Source organism: Branchiostoma lanceolatum, chromosome 7 (assembly GCF_035083965.1).
Source record: "Branchiostoma lanceolatum isolate klBraLanc5 chromosome 7, klBraLanc5.hap2, whole genome shotgun sequence".
Classification (NCBI taxonomy): Eukaryota; Metazoa; Chordata; class Leptocardii; order Amphioxiformes; family Branchiostomatidae; genus Branchiostoma; species Branchiostoma lanceolatum.
In genome coordinates this window covers 7,836,929-7,853,883 of record NC_089728.1, presented here as the reverse complement: position 1 = coordinate 7,853,883, position 16,955 = coordinate 7,836,929, and the positions used below count along the sequence as shown (strand labels likewise).

General features: G+C 43.0%; 1 protein-coding gene across 1 annotated transcript in view; it reads right to left on the bottom strand.

The window, feature by feature from the left end:
• The window catches only part of LOC136438350 (neuropilin and tolloid-like protein 2), a 77,895-nt gene that overhangs the window by 21,044 nt on the left and 39,896 nt on the right, over window positions 1-16,955 (bottom strand). Inside the window, exon 4 of the mRNA XM_066433116.1 lies at window positions 6,929-6,979. Within this exon, the coding sequence (XP_066289213.1) occupies window positions 6,929-6,979 (51 nt within the window). The remainder of the gene's footprint in view (window positions 1-6,928; window positions 6,980-16,955) is intronic.

The window sequence follows — 16,955 nt, the reverse complement described above, 5'->3', positions numbered from 1 at the left end:
AGGTGAAGGTAGTCCCATAGCCTTTTTGGGACCGTAGGGGCAGTGGGTTGTTATCTACTGTGTCTAGGGCACGGCATTAGAAAACAGAGCCCATCCCTCTCCGTCCACCGCCTTTTTTACGTCCCTAACTCAAGTCAGGTTCCCATCTATACACCTGGGTGGTGTGGAGAAAGCTAACTTTCCCAAGAACACATCGTCTAGCCACACATGCCAGGAATCGAACCCGGGACCTCTCGATCTCGCGTTTGCTTGCCTAGCTAGCTACTCGGCCATTCGACGACACAAATAGGCTTGATGAACTTCAAATGTGAAACCACTCAGCTAACGAGGCGAGGATCGCTTAATCAATGCTGGTACATTAAGCCATCATCGTGTCGACACGCTCCATACATTAGAACAACTTCGGGAGACCAAGCGTTTGATAACGTTCGAACATCTTGAAAAACACGATATGACTTAACGTTGAATGTTCAATAGTAGAGAACCTGGAAGAGCATTATTTTTCATTTCGTTTCATTCGGTTACATCCATGATCTCTCTTGCTCTCTTACTGCATCTTCTGTGGCCTAAATCGGATCTGTGCAATCATTGACTTCATACAAATCGTAAAAGTAACAAAACACAAAAGACAATAAAACACACAAATCGCAAAAAGATTAGTTTTCATCGCGCTCTGTCAAATTCTTGGTCGCAGCACGGTCACAGCGAGGTCGCCGTCCAAGTGGAATGAGGATATAAACAGGCATGCGCCATAAGGTACTCCTATCACGTGGGTCCAGCGATAGATGTACGTCGTTATGGCGTATTTGCTGTATCACGTGATACGATGAGGCTATCAAGTGACATGTGACGTGCTGTTCCCCAGACAATATGAACGGCGTCGCGTGTCTAGAACGTGATGCACGTCAGTCCAAAAATATCCTCAAGCAGAAATCTAATAAGTTCCGTGTCAGGAAGGTGCGGGTGGTTAAAGGCAGGAGTGTTATTATCCCGGGGAAGGTCGGCCCTGTACCCGCGGAGATCGGTACAAGATGGATATCTCATCAGCTGCGGGGGGATGCATCTACGTCATCCCACAGTGGGACCTGACCTGGTGACGGCAGATGGATGGTCATCAGGCAACTGTGATCAGGACGAACAGACTGACTTATTACTCTCGAAAAGAATATTATGCTTTTTTGCTGCGTTTGTATGTAACGTGATTGAACACGATTGGCGACATCAGGTAAATGTGATCAGGACGAACAGACTGACGTATTACCCTCGCCAGGAAGGATGTGCTTTTTTGGCAGCGTCTATATGTAACGTGGTTGAAGAATACATCTCAAGAATCTATTGATTTACTATGAAAATGTGAAATTTGGTATGTGGTTAGGTCTTGTCCTCAGAGGAATGTTTAGATTTTTGACCCCCCCCCCCCCGTGGCTTTCCTTGGTGCTTGAGGAGAACGTCCGGTTTCTCTATCTTGTGTTCGGGACTGGTCTGTTGTGCTATTATTTTTGGCCTTTGGGTGTTATATAGCTCTTGTGTTTAGAAAGAAATGACATAAGTTTGGGCCTTCTAGCGGCTTTCTTTGGAAGTGCAGTTGCAGACTTTGAAGCGGGATGAGTCAAGGAGGGATGAATGAATTTTCATTTGGGCTCCGTATGGTCGAAGCCCAATGATTGGGAGAAAGGTGGTCGGAAGAGATATATTGGCAAACTACAGCTTCGTAAAATTAGTTTGAGGGTAAGAGGGGTGGATGTCGGCTGATCGATGCTGACGGGATGTGGTGACGGACGGGCGGTCCCTAGAGACTGCACCAGAACACTGCGCCACCGGAACTTGCCAGGAATACGAAAATAGATTTTCCAGGTGTATGCGCCTGGTAAAGACAATCTGCATACCAGCGTTGGTATATCTATTATAGAAGAGGAACGACATTTATTAGATTGTGAACTGTGTCATAAAGAAAATGTGTATTTTTTAACCGTTTAAAAAACTTTTTATTCTCGAATATCTAAATGCGACGGATAAATCTATCGTAAAGCATAAATGTGTCGTTTTGTCTGTGTCCTTTCTCCTTCCACCGCCTACTCAGTCAATGTTTGCTGTATCACCACCGGTATCTTGCTTTTAATGTCAGACGTCCTCGGTGCGCTTAATACCTCCTGTACCCTTCTATCTCAACAAAAGGCACGGCTTCTCTTGTGGCATTCAGAATACAGTCAAACCTGTACAAGTGACCAGCTCTACATACCTGTCCGATGTGACCACTTTTTGTCGGTCTTTTAGATAATTTTTCTCATTGACACAAATATTCAGAATCTTGGCTATAGTGACCATCTGATTTTATTGGTCACTGAGTGGCCTTCTTGGGCGGGTTTGACTATACACTTCAAATTTTTCTAAGATTGGATTGCACAGATTTTGCAGCTGGCGTTAGATAAAGAGAGATCTAAAAACAATTTTCTGCCCCGTTAAAAGTTGGTCGAGTCGGTCGACCTTGTACAAGGTTGTAGATGCAGGTCGCCTTGCTGGTAGGAAGGCGCCAACCTTTCGCCTAAAAGCGACACGCCATTTCTCCTCCAGATAAACACGGCACAACGCCATCAACATGGTAATTAAAGAAAGTACTTCGGACTCGACACGGAGTCAAGAAAGAGTGAAATGTCGTTCCACGTGCTGGCTTTTGCGCCTATCTTTAGAGTGCCAGTACTTTTGAAAGGTGGCCGACAAGACGTTGAGTGAAGACGGGAAGCTTTGATGTCATTTTACGGCACCGTCCCGGTTCAATAGTCGTGCTGAGGAACGGAGCGGGACCGACTCTTTCAAGTTGCCAACACGATGATTGTAGATTTCCAATGCGTGCTACAGTTTGACCTGGTCAACCTTAATTTTCCCCAATGGGAGTCATTATTGCTACCACCAGAGGCTCTCAATGCAGAAATTGATGGAAACTGTATGAATGCCAATAGGAACACCTCATCGGGGTGACTCTTAATCCATCATTTCATGCCACATCTTCAACTTCAACAGCTGAAACGAAATACTTTCAGGAAAATCTATATTTCTTATTGTCAGGAGCAGTAGGAATCTATGGTAGTCGCCACATTTCTTGACTTGATTTTGGCATTCTGAGGTAAGAAGATTGCACGGTTATTGCCTTGAGATTTTGACGTTCAGCTGTTTGTGTCCATGGTAGGTAATCCATATTCTCCAAGCAGAGGTTTAGGTCGGAGGGCTAGTGGTGGCCGCAATTTTGTAAAACATATATGCATATATATTGTCTAAATGTAATACAATAAGATACACGTACACGTACACGAAATGACAAAAATGAGGGATAAAAAATGAAAAGAAAAAAATAACAAACTTCTCTACCCAGGGAATCCGGAAATGGAAGAAGCTCTGAATGTTCTGCCATACAACATTCTCCTTTCAAAACGCCCATCCACATAAATGACACAGAGTAGCATCTAGAACAGTACAGTGTGACCCTAATTACCTCTCTCCGAGGACAGACATGAATACTGCATGGATCCCAAAAGACCTGAGAATTGATAACGATCATCTCTGTACGGATAACAATGCATTAACTGGTACAACCATTTTGTTACATAATTCTATGCAGGGTTACCAATAAAGTACCAATGGGTATAACTCCCTTGGGGTAACATCCTTTGAGGTTGACTGAAAATGAGTCCGTTTCAGCGCTATTTGACGGCCCAAGTGCGCCTAACATCAGGCATGTTTTAACGTTCCGGCAGCAACATGTCTCGACTTTTCCTACAGTTTACCACTTTGTCCTTTCAGCCTGAATAAATCACCATTCTAGCAGCCCTTCCATATGGTCAGGCCCTTAGAAGCTTGGCCAACACCTTTAAGTCAGGAAAATTGGGAACATCTAAATCCTGTTGATTTTAGCATATGTGCTGACACGGACCAACTACTGTAAGACTTCGACTTTTATGATAGAAAACCAACTTACCCGTTTGCAACATTCAAATGGAGTATACATATATTTGCATCCAACAACCTGAAACTACCGAGATGTAGCGAAGAGTCCATGGGAAGCTGACGCGTGCGATAAGAAGGTGTCATTTAAAACGCTCTTAGTGAAGATGGTATCACCCCGAGCATCCGTAAAACCATACATGTTTCATGGGGGAGATACTTGGGACTTACTGGAGCAATCGTGTCGAGAGAAATATGTAGGAGTCTTGCGTGAAATGATGGAGACCGGCCCCCAGAAACAGACCACCCAGCTAGATACATGTAGCACAGTCCAAAAACGTAATGTGTGCATAGCCGAAACTCAGGATGATCAGCCAGGCTGGTAAATTATCATTATCAATAATCAGCAGCAGAGTCAACTGTGAACAATAATTAGACACCTTTTAAACCTTGACCAGTATGGTACCTCAGCTGCAACGTGTCATCAGGCATGTACAGGAGTTGTTGTCTTGTAGTTACAACAGAATTCATCACGGTTTCTGTTGGATGTTTGGTCAGTGTTGTATCAGAAATCCGCCCATTGCATGCGATATATTTTCAGATACAAACTGTAGACGGGATGTTATCCTTATATAACCGAATACGACTTTATATAATTCATTCTGTCGACTTGCTCATCCTGCTAGAGACCAGCAGCCAGAATTGTTTGATTGGATCCTACAAAATCATGACGTTCATCCTGAGTAAGTACTTAAGTGCTAGAGTGGGCCATTTCGTTACGTTTTGACCCAGAGACATATCACAAAGCAGCAAATCATCCGGAGAATTGGAGCTTAAAAAGGTCAAATTGTCAAAAGAATGGAAAAGTGTAGCAACGTCCTCCTTGAAGAAATGTTCGAAACATTTACCAGTTCCGGCAGCAACGTCCCATGCATATTAATTGGTGCAATTGCAAGGAAAAGCAATTGACAAACACTCTTTGGTATCAATACGTTTTACTTACTTACATTTTGTTGATAGCAAAATGACCTGCTTACTGCCATATTTAAAGAATATGAGTTACTTTAAAACTAGATTGTAGGGAAAATGTATAACAGTACGAAGATAGATATGGAAACTGGCGTTCAGTCATTTAACGTTAACAAGCACCAACGAGGAAAAGAACTTGCGGATGACGAATGCCGCCTGTCCTCCAGGAAAGGCACCCCTGATGAGTTACACTATAGACATACTAATGAATTTTGCGGTTGCAGATTTCCGTGACCATTAGTTCTCCAAACTCCACAGATTCTAATGCACATGTTCACTGTTTAATCTGTTACGCAACCAATGATCACGTCTAAGGCTCTTTCGATTTATACAAATAGAAGACATGCGCAACAGCCCAATGCCTTAATGGCCCCGTTAGGACATTTGTAAGGTCAACCTTTCATTCATACTGGAAACATTATCCAATTTTGTGGTCCAAATAGCAGGACAATAAAAGGGCTGGGGAGCATGTGTCAGCTTTTCGTAATGATGGACGAAATCACCTACAGTACATTTCAGCCTAACTCAGCACGCAAAGTACAGATATATCTAATGTACACTATGCACTAGAGCTTGCCTGGTAAGCACCATATATGACCTTTCCTTCATTTATAATCCCCCTGGCCTCATTTATATGTCTACAGAACCCGTTTAATGTTTTTAGGTAACATGACCTCGACATTGCCATCGCCTAAATGTTCTCGAGTCGTGCCACATGTGTCTTCCAATCTCTCGGTTCCTGGTGTTTTACGTCCCTCCTCTACCAACTTAACTTAACGTATCGTTCATTTATTCAGACCCGTGTAGTGCCCAGTGGCACATAGGTCAGTAAGTTTCCTTGCTGTTTCTGTAGCAGGGACTAGTTGCTAGCCCTTCCCATTTAACGTACTCGAGGCACCTCATGAAACACGGGACGCCCCATTTTAAGTCCCTTCCGAAAGACTGATACAGTCCCCACCGAAATGTTCCGACCCAGGATTGCTCCGGGGTCTCCCAGTTACCAACTAATTGGAACCTGGAGCTCAACTGTGATGCTGCTACCAGTTGAGCCACAAGCACATCCCTACCGTAATGTATCCCACTGATTTGAACACGTATCCTCTTGTGCGCATTTAAGTCAAGGGACCTAAGTGTGCTTCTGGTAAAACAAATGAAATGAAACGTGTCTATATAGATATGATATTCACCGATGATGAATCTGCTCTTTGCACAAACGACCCAACCTTTACAGGGAAAGTTTGCCAATGCCCATCCCCGATTGAGAACCATACTTATTACTAGCCCTTGATAAGAGTTGTGTTAAGGGATCCCAATATGGGCAAAATAAATTGTGTGAGGCCTATACGCCCTTAAGTTGGACCTATGCATATGTACTATACATGGCCACCTTCACCTTCTCTGAATTAATAAGAGCCAGGGGACTTCAACTGTATCAGTTTACATCGTCTGCTTGCTACAGTCTGGTAACTGTTCAATCAAAATGGCTGTTCCTATTGATTTTGTGGAACCTTATACATTAGTAAATCTGAACTACGTATATGAAGCTATTTGGTTTGAAAACTGAAACATGTTTATGAAATTATGTTGGAAGGACCTGGTAGATACAATGTATGACCAGAAATACTGGAGTACTCTCTCTATATATACTAGTATATCTTGCTAAGTAGGTATGTAGATATCTGTTTTTTTTCGCATTTGCGCCGTGTTGTATTTCTTTATGTTAGTACACCGTGTGTGTCTATAGATATTGAGCATCAAATGTAGCAATGTCATAAGAAGTAGTAATGTATTCTCTAGTTGTTAACTCTAGAATAGAAGTACATTGTAAAACAGGTATCAATCATAAACACGTGTGTGTGCGCATGTTTACCCCCCGGGATGTTTTTCTGTTGTATGTGGTTATTGTGTTCCATCATTCACCCGAACACGTAAACATCACTAATGCAGAAATGATTAGACTCACCGCTTCCCCGCTGTCCGCGGATGCTCCAAGTCACCAGACACAGCAGGAAACCTACGCAAAAGAAACAAACGTTATTATTGGTAAACAGCTTATTCGTATTTTGCTGCAAATACCTTTTATTGGTGGAATAACTTTGCCAGCAGGTGTGCTTAAACGTATTTTTGAGCGTGTCAACGATCATAGCACCTAATTAGACTTAACATTTCATACAGATTATATTGAAGAAACAACATCCACCTGTAGATACCAAATCTTTCTGAAGGCATAGCGAAAGAGACGGATCACAGTGGGGTCGTGTGGCGCAACGGCGGAGCGTTCGGCTCAGAACCAAGAGGTCCCGAGTTTGAATCCTGCCGTGTCACCGTGTCACTTGTGCCCTTGGGAAAGGCTCTTTACACGACTTTCCTCACTCCACCCAGGTGTAAATGGGTACCTGACTTCGGTTGGGGAAGGTCGTATTGAGGTCACCTGGTGGCGCCGAATGGCAGCCGCCCAGACCCTTGCGACAAATCCACAAAATCTGGATAGATTAGGTATATGTTGTGTATTATGTGAAACATGTAAACCCAGCATCAATTCAGAGCTAGAAAGGCTGCCATTGATGGTAATTTCTGACCAATAAAAACGATTATTATTACATACATCGTACGATCGTCGTACGACTACAGCAATTAAAATCAGTGCAGCCTTGATCATGAGATAGTCGTCGCTGTCTTGTTACCGAAATGCTATCTTACTCTTTGTCTGCGCTTTTTTCTGTCAGTCTGCTTTGAAATTGTACAGCATCAAAATCATAAAACGCCATACAATAAATGTGACCGCGCCCTAAGTTACAACATATGAGTTAAACGCTTTCATAACCACGCCACTATATGGCTTGCCACATACAATGCTAGCCCGTCAGGCAGAACAACTTAAGGCCAGCTGAAGGCGCAGATGATAATCTGGGCTTAATTGCATGACCTTCTGCGTCCGGAAAAAGCCCCTTAACGGCACTCTGTATGCTAAATAACGCACTCTCTGCTTGTAGATGCATGTCTGTTAACACGGTCAACAAGGTCACTCCCCAAGCAATATGACCACCGCCTCCGTGGTAAGAATAATCAAAACGCTCTTAACCAACAGTTTGTGAACAGTCTTTTTTTAGGTAGATGGGCAACCGATCTCGGGTACTAAGTACAGATGGTACCGCCCCGAGCATCCGTAAAACCATACATGTTTCATGGGGGAGATACTTGGGACTTAATAGAGCAATCGTGTCGAGAGAAATTTAGGAGAACTGTGCGTTGCAATATGTAGGAGCCTTGAGAAAAACGGTATATCACTCCAAGAACGTAATGTGTGCATAGCCGGAACTCCAGGTGATCAGCATGGCTGGTAAATCATCATTGTCTATAATCATCTAAATGTTAAACTGCGTTTAGTAATATCTCGTTGTTAGCAAATGAAAAATGAACTGATAATATAGAGCTTATATGTAGAGCTAATCCCTACGCAGACAGCTTGGGTGGCTTTAACGCCAATATAGGCGAGCAGGTGTGATAGACGAGCAAATCAGAATCCAGTTCGAAACTCGGCATATCAGATTTGCATATCTGCATATGACTGTGTTTTCACAGTTTACATATGTGCGAGTATTTGCTGGTTACCTTCGTGAGTAAATGTCACTTTCTTTTTATCTCCAGGAAAACTGAAGGTATAGTCTTTGCAGACAAGACACTTCTTCCCGTTGTTTATAAGCAGATAGATGGATGCCTTTGAAAACTTGACCTTCCGGAGTTCTGACCTACCTAACATGCTTTACTTATGATCCCGTTCTGACAAATATAATCGATGGCGTATATGGGCCAGTCATCAGTCACTCTTGACAAGTTATTGGGGACGCGCCGGCGACATGTTTGTGTGATTGTATCGAGGACCTACATATTCACCGCCTAGTTTTACCAATTAAATCTGGCGCAGTGCGTATAAGACTGTGCGCCAATTTACCGTTAAGCGTCGTCGTCATCCTAAATTTACCATCAAGCGTTGCATGGCAGAACCCCCCCCCCTCTCGTAGGCCTTTATAGCGAGAACATCTATCTTCTCTTACGTGAAGATCTATCTCACTCGTGAAGAGTTCCAGTTCTTGTCAGATTTAGATCGTACTGAACGAGTATTCATTGGAGGTCATCGTAGAGTTGGACAACATTTTACCATTTTACATAACAGACGTACATTCAGCTCACGTAAATAAGAAGTTAGCGAGTTGTTCAAAAGTCTCCTGGTAAGCTCTTACCATTTACCAATAGCACTACGTCCCACCAGAGGGGCCTTGATAGGCACAAGGCGAAGAAAGGTGTATCTGACAAGCTTGAAATTGGTGTCTGGCGTTGAGGCACAGGAATCATTTTCAGTGACTACCAGTTTGACCGACTTTTCAGCTGCCATCTTGATGTAGATATGATGACCTTCCCCACACCTAACGCATGTTGACAAGGTCGTCGACTCCAATTCCACCGTTTCTAAACACAGTCTGTCATAATCAAATGCAATCCGTCTTGGACACTTTCCTGTTGCCATGAGTGATAAATCACGAGGGCGAAGTCTGAATTACTTTCGCATTAGACATCTCTTTTTACCTCCATGAGGAATGGAGGTATTGTTCTGATTCCGGTTGTTTGTATGTTTTTGTTTTCGGAGTAAGAACTTGAGAACCTCTGGATGGATTATGATGATATTTGGTATGTGGGTAAATGTTGGGAAAACTATGGTCAAGGTCGATTTGGGGTCTCTGGTCTCAGTAGTGTAGCAGAACCGTAGTGTAGCGGTTTTTGTATCCTCTGTCCTGGACATGCTGTGGTCTTGTTGGACTGGTTTCGGATAGCTTGACTGCTTAGTGTAGAATTACTATACGCTTTCTCATTTCTCGTGATCATAGCCAAAAAAGGAGAATCATTACAAAGTGAGCCCCATCCCATATTTCGTAGACCTATCAAATAAACAATAAAGTTGAGGTCTCCCATTATAGTCATAATGTGGATTTATCTATAACTATGTATCTCAGTGCCCAATTCAGCGTTTTAAAGCAATGCGATGTACTTGGTGGTTGATTGGTCGAATCAATAAACTGAACTATGGTAATAAATTTATGACTTTAAAAACCGTAGAGGACAGAAATAGCCGCAGCTTCTCTGGCACTCAACAGACTAGAAACATGCATGCGGTCATCACACAAGCTGATCACGTTCCTGTTTGTATTCCATTTCGTTCGGACCGGAATATGAAATTCATAACTGTTCCCCAAATACTTTCCGGATGACTGCCCGCAGTACTGCACAATGGATTTACTTGACCCCTGCCGCTTTGTGTGCTGACCTCGATGGGGATTCGTCTCCCTTTCTCCGATGAGGATATACTAATTGATCACTTCCCCCGGGTTAAATTCATACAAAAGGGTGGGCTACAATCCCTGAGCGCGTACGTGTGCATCCCTTATCATCGGCCCATCGCCCAACGAATACGACCCGTGGGTAAATATGAGAGAAGAGGCCTGTGCAGTATATCTTTTAATCTCTTATAAGTATATTTGATGCGTTGATCCCACTACTTATGCCGCACCGCCGCTTCTGGTAAATGTCATGAAATGATAGCCGCTTTTTGTTGCTCACTGGGAAATCCTTTACATATTCACTCCGTTATTACATACATATGGGCAAATAGAATAGATTTGTTCTATCATATATAGTTTGTTTTATTGACATAACAAAAAGTACAGCGACGTTCGTACGGTCAACTAAAATTGCAAGTAGAAACACGAAATGAATCTTAAAATTCTACCCACTAATCAATATAGGCTATCATGTGTAATATTTTGTTACACTCAGGTGGGCTAATCGTTGGTTTCAGTATCTTTTCTAGAAACAAAGCAATCTTTTATGTATTTAGTTATTTTTGCGTTGTGACAGTTGTCACATCTAAAGATACATCAGATTTGTCAGATCTCTTTATGCCCTGTATTTCCTGTGACGTCACAACTCCAACCTTTGTGGTCATCTTCCCACGCATCATCATCATCATCAGTCGACGTGCTTTAATGCACCATCGGGGTTACACCGCCCCTTCCGGGTGACACACCCTTTCGTTGGCCGATAGTGATAACGCACTTCATGCCAATCTACTGACACTGATTAATTCTTCATATTGGCATGTACACAAATATAAGTATCAAGACCAAACAGTTTAAACAAAGTTTTTGTAAATTTCATGTTTTCCTTATAAAGACCGTTAGTCGGTATGATAGTGGGGGAGAAAATCCGCAGTTATTTCCCCCGTATGGCATCGCTGCCGCAGAAGCGACCCAGAAAAGCCCGGATCAACAACGTCCTCCCTCGCTCGCTGTCCCCGGAGACCTACTCATCCGGCTAATTGGGTTGATTCACATCTGCACCGCCCCGATGGCTCTCCATGTAAACACCACCTCAGCCGTACAGACCTCCGTCACTTGACGCTATTCCTCATGTTTCATTCACAACAACGTCGCTTCTTATCCCTTCTCCACTCAGGGCAAATGTCACTAATACACGCCTGCGCACAGGGACCACGTTAAGGGTTGTAGCCCATTTAAGATCTATAGAAACCCTTTTATACGAAAATGTAGGTAAAGTTTTAGATTGATGACAATGCAGGGTCATCTTCAAAATGGCACACGGTGGTCAAAAAGGCCTTGATTTTTCCTCACTTGTAAATCATGCATATTGATGAGGAATCGATGCCAATCACCCCTGTCACTACTGGTAACAGTAGCTGATTGGTTCACGCCTTTGCAGGCGGGAACTAGATTTGTTTTGGTTGCACCAAGCCGAGCACGATTTTGCCCGCGAACTTGTCCTTTTCAAATGCACGCCTTGTCTCCGCCCCCATTGTTTTCTGGTTAACACATTAACAATACCCCAGCTTTCATTTCAGTCATTCCCACGCTCAAGCTTCATTCTGAAACCACCGTTTCAATTCTTTCTTAGCTATATTTTAGTCTATCCTACCACACAAAACGCCCAAACTAAGACCATAAAGAAATCGCAGTTTCTGCATTAACTCACCGTAATTCCCGGCCGAGGGTTCTAGATTATAAGCGCAACCACCGGAGACGCCGCAGAACCCGCCGATATGATAAACAAACCCCGGCCTTTACTCCGTACATTACTTTCTTAAACACACAGACACTCAAAATTAACAAATAAAAACCGAATAGTTCATAGATGAAGTCGAATATTTTCATTGTAAACAAATTCATTGGATTTTACCACATACTGAGACTCCAAAACGTAGCACTCACCTTGATACATTTGCATGCGTGTTTGACAAGAACTGGTTTACCGACGTGTCTGGCGCTGTCCTGCACAGCGACTCAATAATCACAACCTACGTTTTCCGATTCAAAAACGCATTCTTTATTTAAAAAAACTCCTCGTCATTTTTGGAATAGAACGCGGTCTAAAGACCGTAATTGAATACGCGTGGGAACAGCGCACACGCCAGCATTTGATATGCCGAATGTGTCGGCTTGTGCTGACACTAAAAACTTCATGGCAGCTTTGACTGGTAGAAAAAAAGATGGTGCATTTCTATACAAATGAGATGTTACAGTTCGTCGTATAAAAATACGCATGAGTAAATTAACTGCTGGGGAAATACAGGAGAGATCACAGTGTTATTGTTTGACAGCAGAACTGGATTTTCCTTTGTTTACAAACCGACGCCATGTTCTGGTTTCTTTAGATAATACAATTGCAGGTCTTATTCGTGTTTTTTTTTTACATTACTTTACCCACGTGTATTTCAATCACCAATGGTACCGTTCAGGCGTATTTTTATTAGAAATTTATCGAGGTTTCTGTCTCTACAAACTCTCCCGGCCTGGTCGATACAATGTTTCACTAGTTTCTCATGCTGAGACAAAATTTTTGATGAAATTGTGAGGTACGTACTTTTCGGACGATGGCATAATGCTTACGCGATTTAGTTTACAGTACCAACGAGAAACGAAAAATTAACTAAATTTTGATGCTCTTTTGAGAGGACTGGGTGAGAATTCGAATGTGTATATTGAGCTCTTTGGTAGTTGAAATTCGCGGGTAATTATCTCGCTTGGTCCGGGCGACCAATACAATGGAGGTATTTCACACTCATTTGCATCTGGATTAACCGCCCCAGAACAGACGCTAGCGAAGTACTGTGATCTTTACCGACAAGCTCATTATCTTTCCAGAGCAGAACCATTCTTCCACGTGAAATTCTAAATGAAGCGTGCGCTTCGTATTTTGGGCGATATCTCTCGATAGCAATTCTAAAATTCGAAGAAAAAACAACCGATTGAAAGCCAAATATCTGGCCGCCATCTTGAAAAAAAATTATAAGATTCTATTGTGCCGATAGAGAACTATGGGAGAAGACGTCCCAACAAATTTGCGAAATAAGTTAAAATCCCTCAGACATCACAAACTGCTCAATAGAAATTGGATTTAAAATTCCTAAAGTCTAAAGTATGTGTTGAACCATTGTTTGCGGCGTAAATTAGACGAAAAAGTGCAAAGGTTCAAAGTTCACTGACCGAAAGCAACCTATACATACACGCGTCAAAGGCGTGTAATTTGAAGCGCCGTGTTCGCGGTCAACTCGTATATTATACAGATTTTTAAAGCGAACTAATGTAGTTTGCGTGTGCATATATTTTTTTTTTAGTGCGATAATCGGATCATGCGTTATTTGGAGCGAGATTTCTGTTGTTGTTATATTACACCGCCCGGCTCATGGCACCCCCGCTTGTGGGCGGGAAACTTTTGCATGACAACGCTGACAGATCCCTAGCAACGTGACCACCGTGGCAGCATCCTTTTGAAACTTCGACCCTCTTCGTTGTCTTCTACCCGTATAGAAATAAAATTGCTTCACTGGACCTTTTGGACACTTGACATATCGGGCTACTGTGTGGTGTGTTATGACCTGGAATGCTCAAGGATGAAATTATGACAGCCTGAATTTGCTTATCCTTTCATTACATCCAGCGCTGCTTGTGGTAAGTGGCCCTTGCCCGTAAGACAGGACACTTCCGCCCACTTGTATGGATCTTATCAGCTATAATTCTCCTCCTGTCCCGATATCAATTATTCACGGCAGGGTGCTGATAAATTGAGATTGATGAAATCCATGCACACGGGAGGCGTCATCTATTAAAGTCATTATGATCCTCTACTATTTTCAACAGTAAATCAATGAACTTGACAAGGCATGATGTTGAAAATTATTTTTGATATACGTGTCCTAATTACAACTTTCTTCGGCAATTTTTGTGCGAAGCTTTGTAGGAAGGGTGGGAAATGAAATCGCAAATCACAATTATGTATAACGTTTAGATATAGCCCACTTTGTCAATGTAATTGCACTTATAAAAAGAATCGATAAAACGTTACAAGAAAATTTGTATAATTCATAAATGTCTGGTAAGGAATATAAGATCACAGACCTTAAATCTTGCTTGGTTCTACATTCATAATTTGTTTCCTTTTAGTTTTCTTTTTTTTAATTTAGAGACATTTTCTATTCTCTAAAATTTGATGCTCATTCTGTCTATGTACGAAAATATGAAGTTATTCTAGTACCGACAATAAATGAATTGTAATTGTATGAAAAAAGTGACTTTGTATAAAAAAACATGTGCCAATCAACACTGCCCCCCTGCTAATCAATGTGATTGCGACATTATATACAAAAGGCTTATTAATAAGATTTTAAGCACCTGATCATCAGCGTTATCTGACATAATATATATCATGACCTTCCCTCTTATGGCAGGAATAAAGCGGAATCAGTTGACTTTGAAATCCCAACAGTGCGTGTCGTAATCGTAATTTTGGTCAACGATCTATCTTTATGATCTCACATGTGGTTTCCTCGTGAACGTCGTCAGAACAACCTGTCAATCAAATGGCAGGAGACGGCACTCGCTCCATGATCTAATCACCCATTCCCGGGCGAGGGTGTCAGTCATCAAGAACAAATAGTCACCAACCCCCCGTCACTCGAGCCCGATCCGTAACCATGCACCCTCTCTCCCGGGTACATAACTCCCTGCCAAACGAAGTTAAATCCTCCAGCAGAAAACGAAACTAAGAAGATTGGGACATTTGTAATGGGGGACACATCAGTTTCTCTGGTTCCATACTATTCCGGGAAATGTGCGAAGTAACAAGGACCGAAGTCGTCTGATTCAGTTCATTTGCTTCATTTGGAAGGCTATGGCTTATTAGCTCCATTTCTAATCATAGAGATTACTTGTTACGTACAGGGTGGATATTTTGCATAAAGAGGGGTCTTACTCACAACTCCTTACTATCGCCACTCCTTTGTTCATCCCTTGCCGAGCCCGCTGAGGTGCGGAGACGGTTACCGATCGGCGTTCTGCGGTCCTTCCCGAACTCCTGCCCCGGTCCTCTCCCTCTCCCTCCAGGCGATGCTATACCTCCGGTCGTCCGGCCGAGTGTCGCGTGGATTAATGGTGACGTATGTAGCCTCGGGGGGTGGTGTCCTCCTGCGAGTCAATCTACCTGTGCGCGGTTAGCCTGTTCTCCTTCGCCGCGGTAAATGTTACTCTGCCGCCTCTCGCACCACGGGTGTACTCACACATCCAACCAATCCACTCTGAGAGAAGGTGACGCCACCTGCTAGCTTCATTTACAGGCAAGTCGTTGTAAATCAGCCGGGAACACATGAAGGTAATAGACTAACAGCGCCGCTGACTGCATCATCCGTGTGTTGGTGTCTTCGTACTCCACAACTTCGCTGTCGTGCGATATTCTCACTTGCCCCTCCTTGATCTTCAAACAAGTATTCCTTAATGAAGTGCCATACGTGACAAGCCAAACTCCAATATAAAGAATAAAAAGAAAGAGGCCCGTCCTTGGTAGCGTCTACCCATCAAGAATCTACATCCACAGGAAAGGTCTATAAACAACCTGTCTAAAATAGGAGTAGCGCCAGACCGAATATTCCGTACGTCAGAGCGTTGAACGTCTGGCCAATTTTAGCACCGCGTCGTGCATTTTCTTTAACGCAATCGGCAAGTGCCAAGCAACCTCCTAGCTGCTGGGTAATTGTTTTGGCACTGAATGAAACTCGAACCTCACGTTAAGGTGATATTTACGAAGTTTGTCATGATCGTTTTGGAGCAGGAGGAAATAATTGCTGTCTGAGAACCCTGCGGATACGCGGAGAGACAAGCGTTCCTGTGATCTTTTGCAGACGAGAGATTACCGGGGAATATTAGAAGCTAGTTTACGACGCTATACGATCACCGAAGGCTACGAATTAGTCTTGCTTTGTTGAGTCATTATCGTGACAATCGGGCTGCTAACGCGCGTACGACTTGCAATGAATCAGCCGTCAAAACGAGCCTGCCAACAATCGTTGCCTCCTCAACCCGTGGCGCTCGCCGCGCTAGATTTAACAACCAACAAACGTACTTGACGTTGCAGACTTTTTGACTCCGCTGCGTTCCTGCTACGCGTAGATCCCTCCAGGTGATTGATTTCTCATTTGCTCCAATGGGGGTGTTTCCTCCTTTTTAATTTTCTCTCGTTGATAGTGAAACATAGTTCTCTCGCCTTGTCGGCTCCTCTTGAAATCTCTGCTGCTTCTGCGTCTGACAAGAAGTATATCTACACGCCTTCACATATATCAACACATTCAGTACATGAGATTTACAGTGAATATTTCAGACTCTTATCAGCATAGTCTTTAACCTGACAGTTTTAACTACATCCGGAAATTGTTTCTCCTCCTTTCTCCTTGCCTTCCTTATCGAAACCGTTAACGGTCGTTGGTTATATTTCTCCGGTTATGATTTCCAGTTCAACGTAGGTCTGCGCAGCGAAAGGCGACCACTGGTTACGTATATAAGTACATGTATGTGTCAATGTTACTGTTCCCATTCCCATCACGCACACTGACCACTGGTGATACTGGTCATGTCTGTGTGGGAGGACTCTCATTT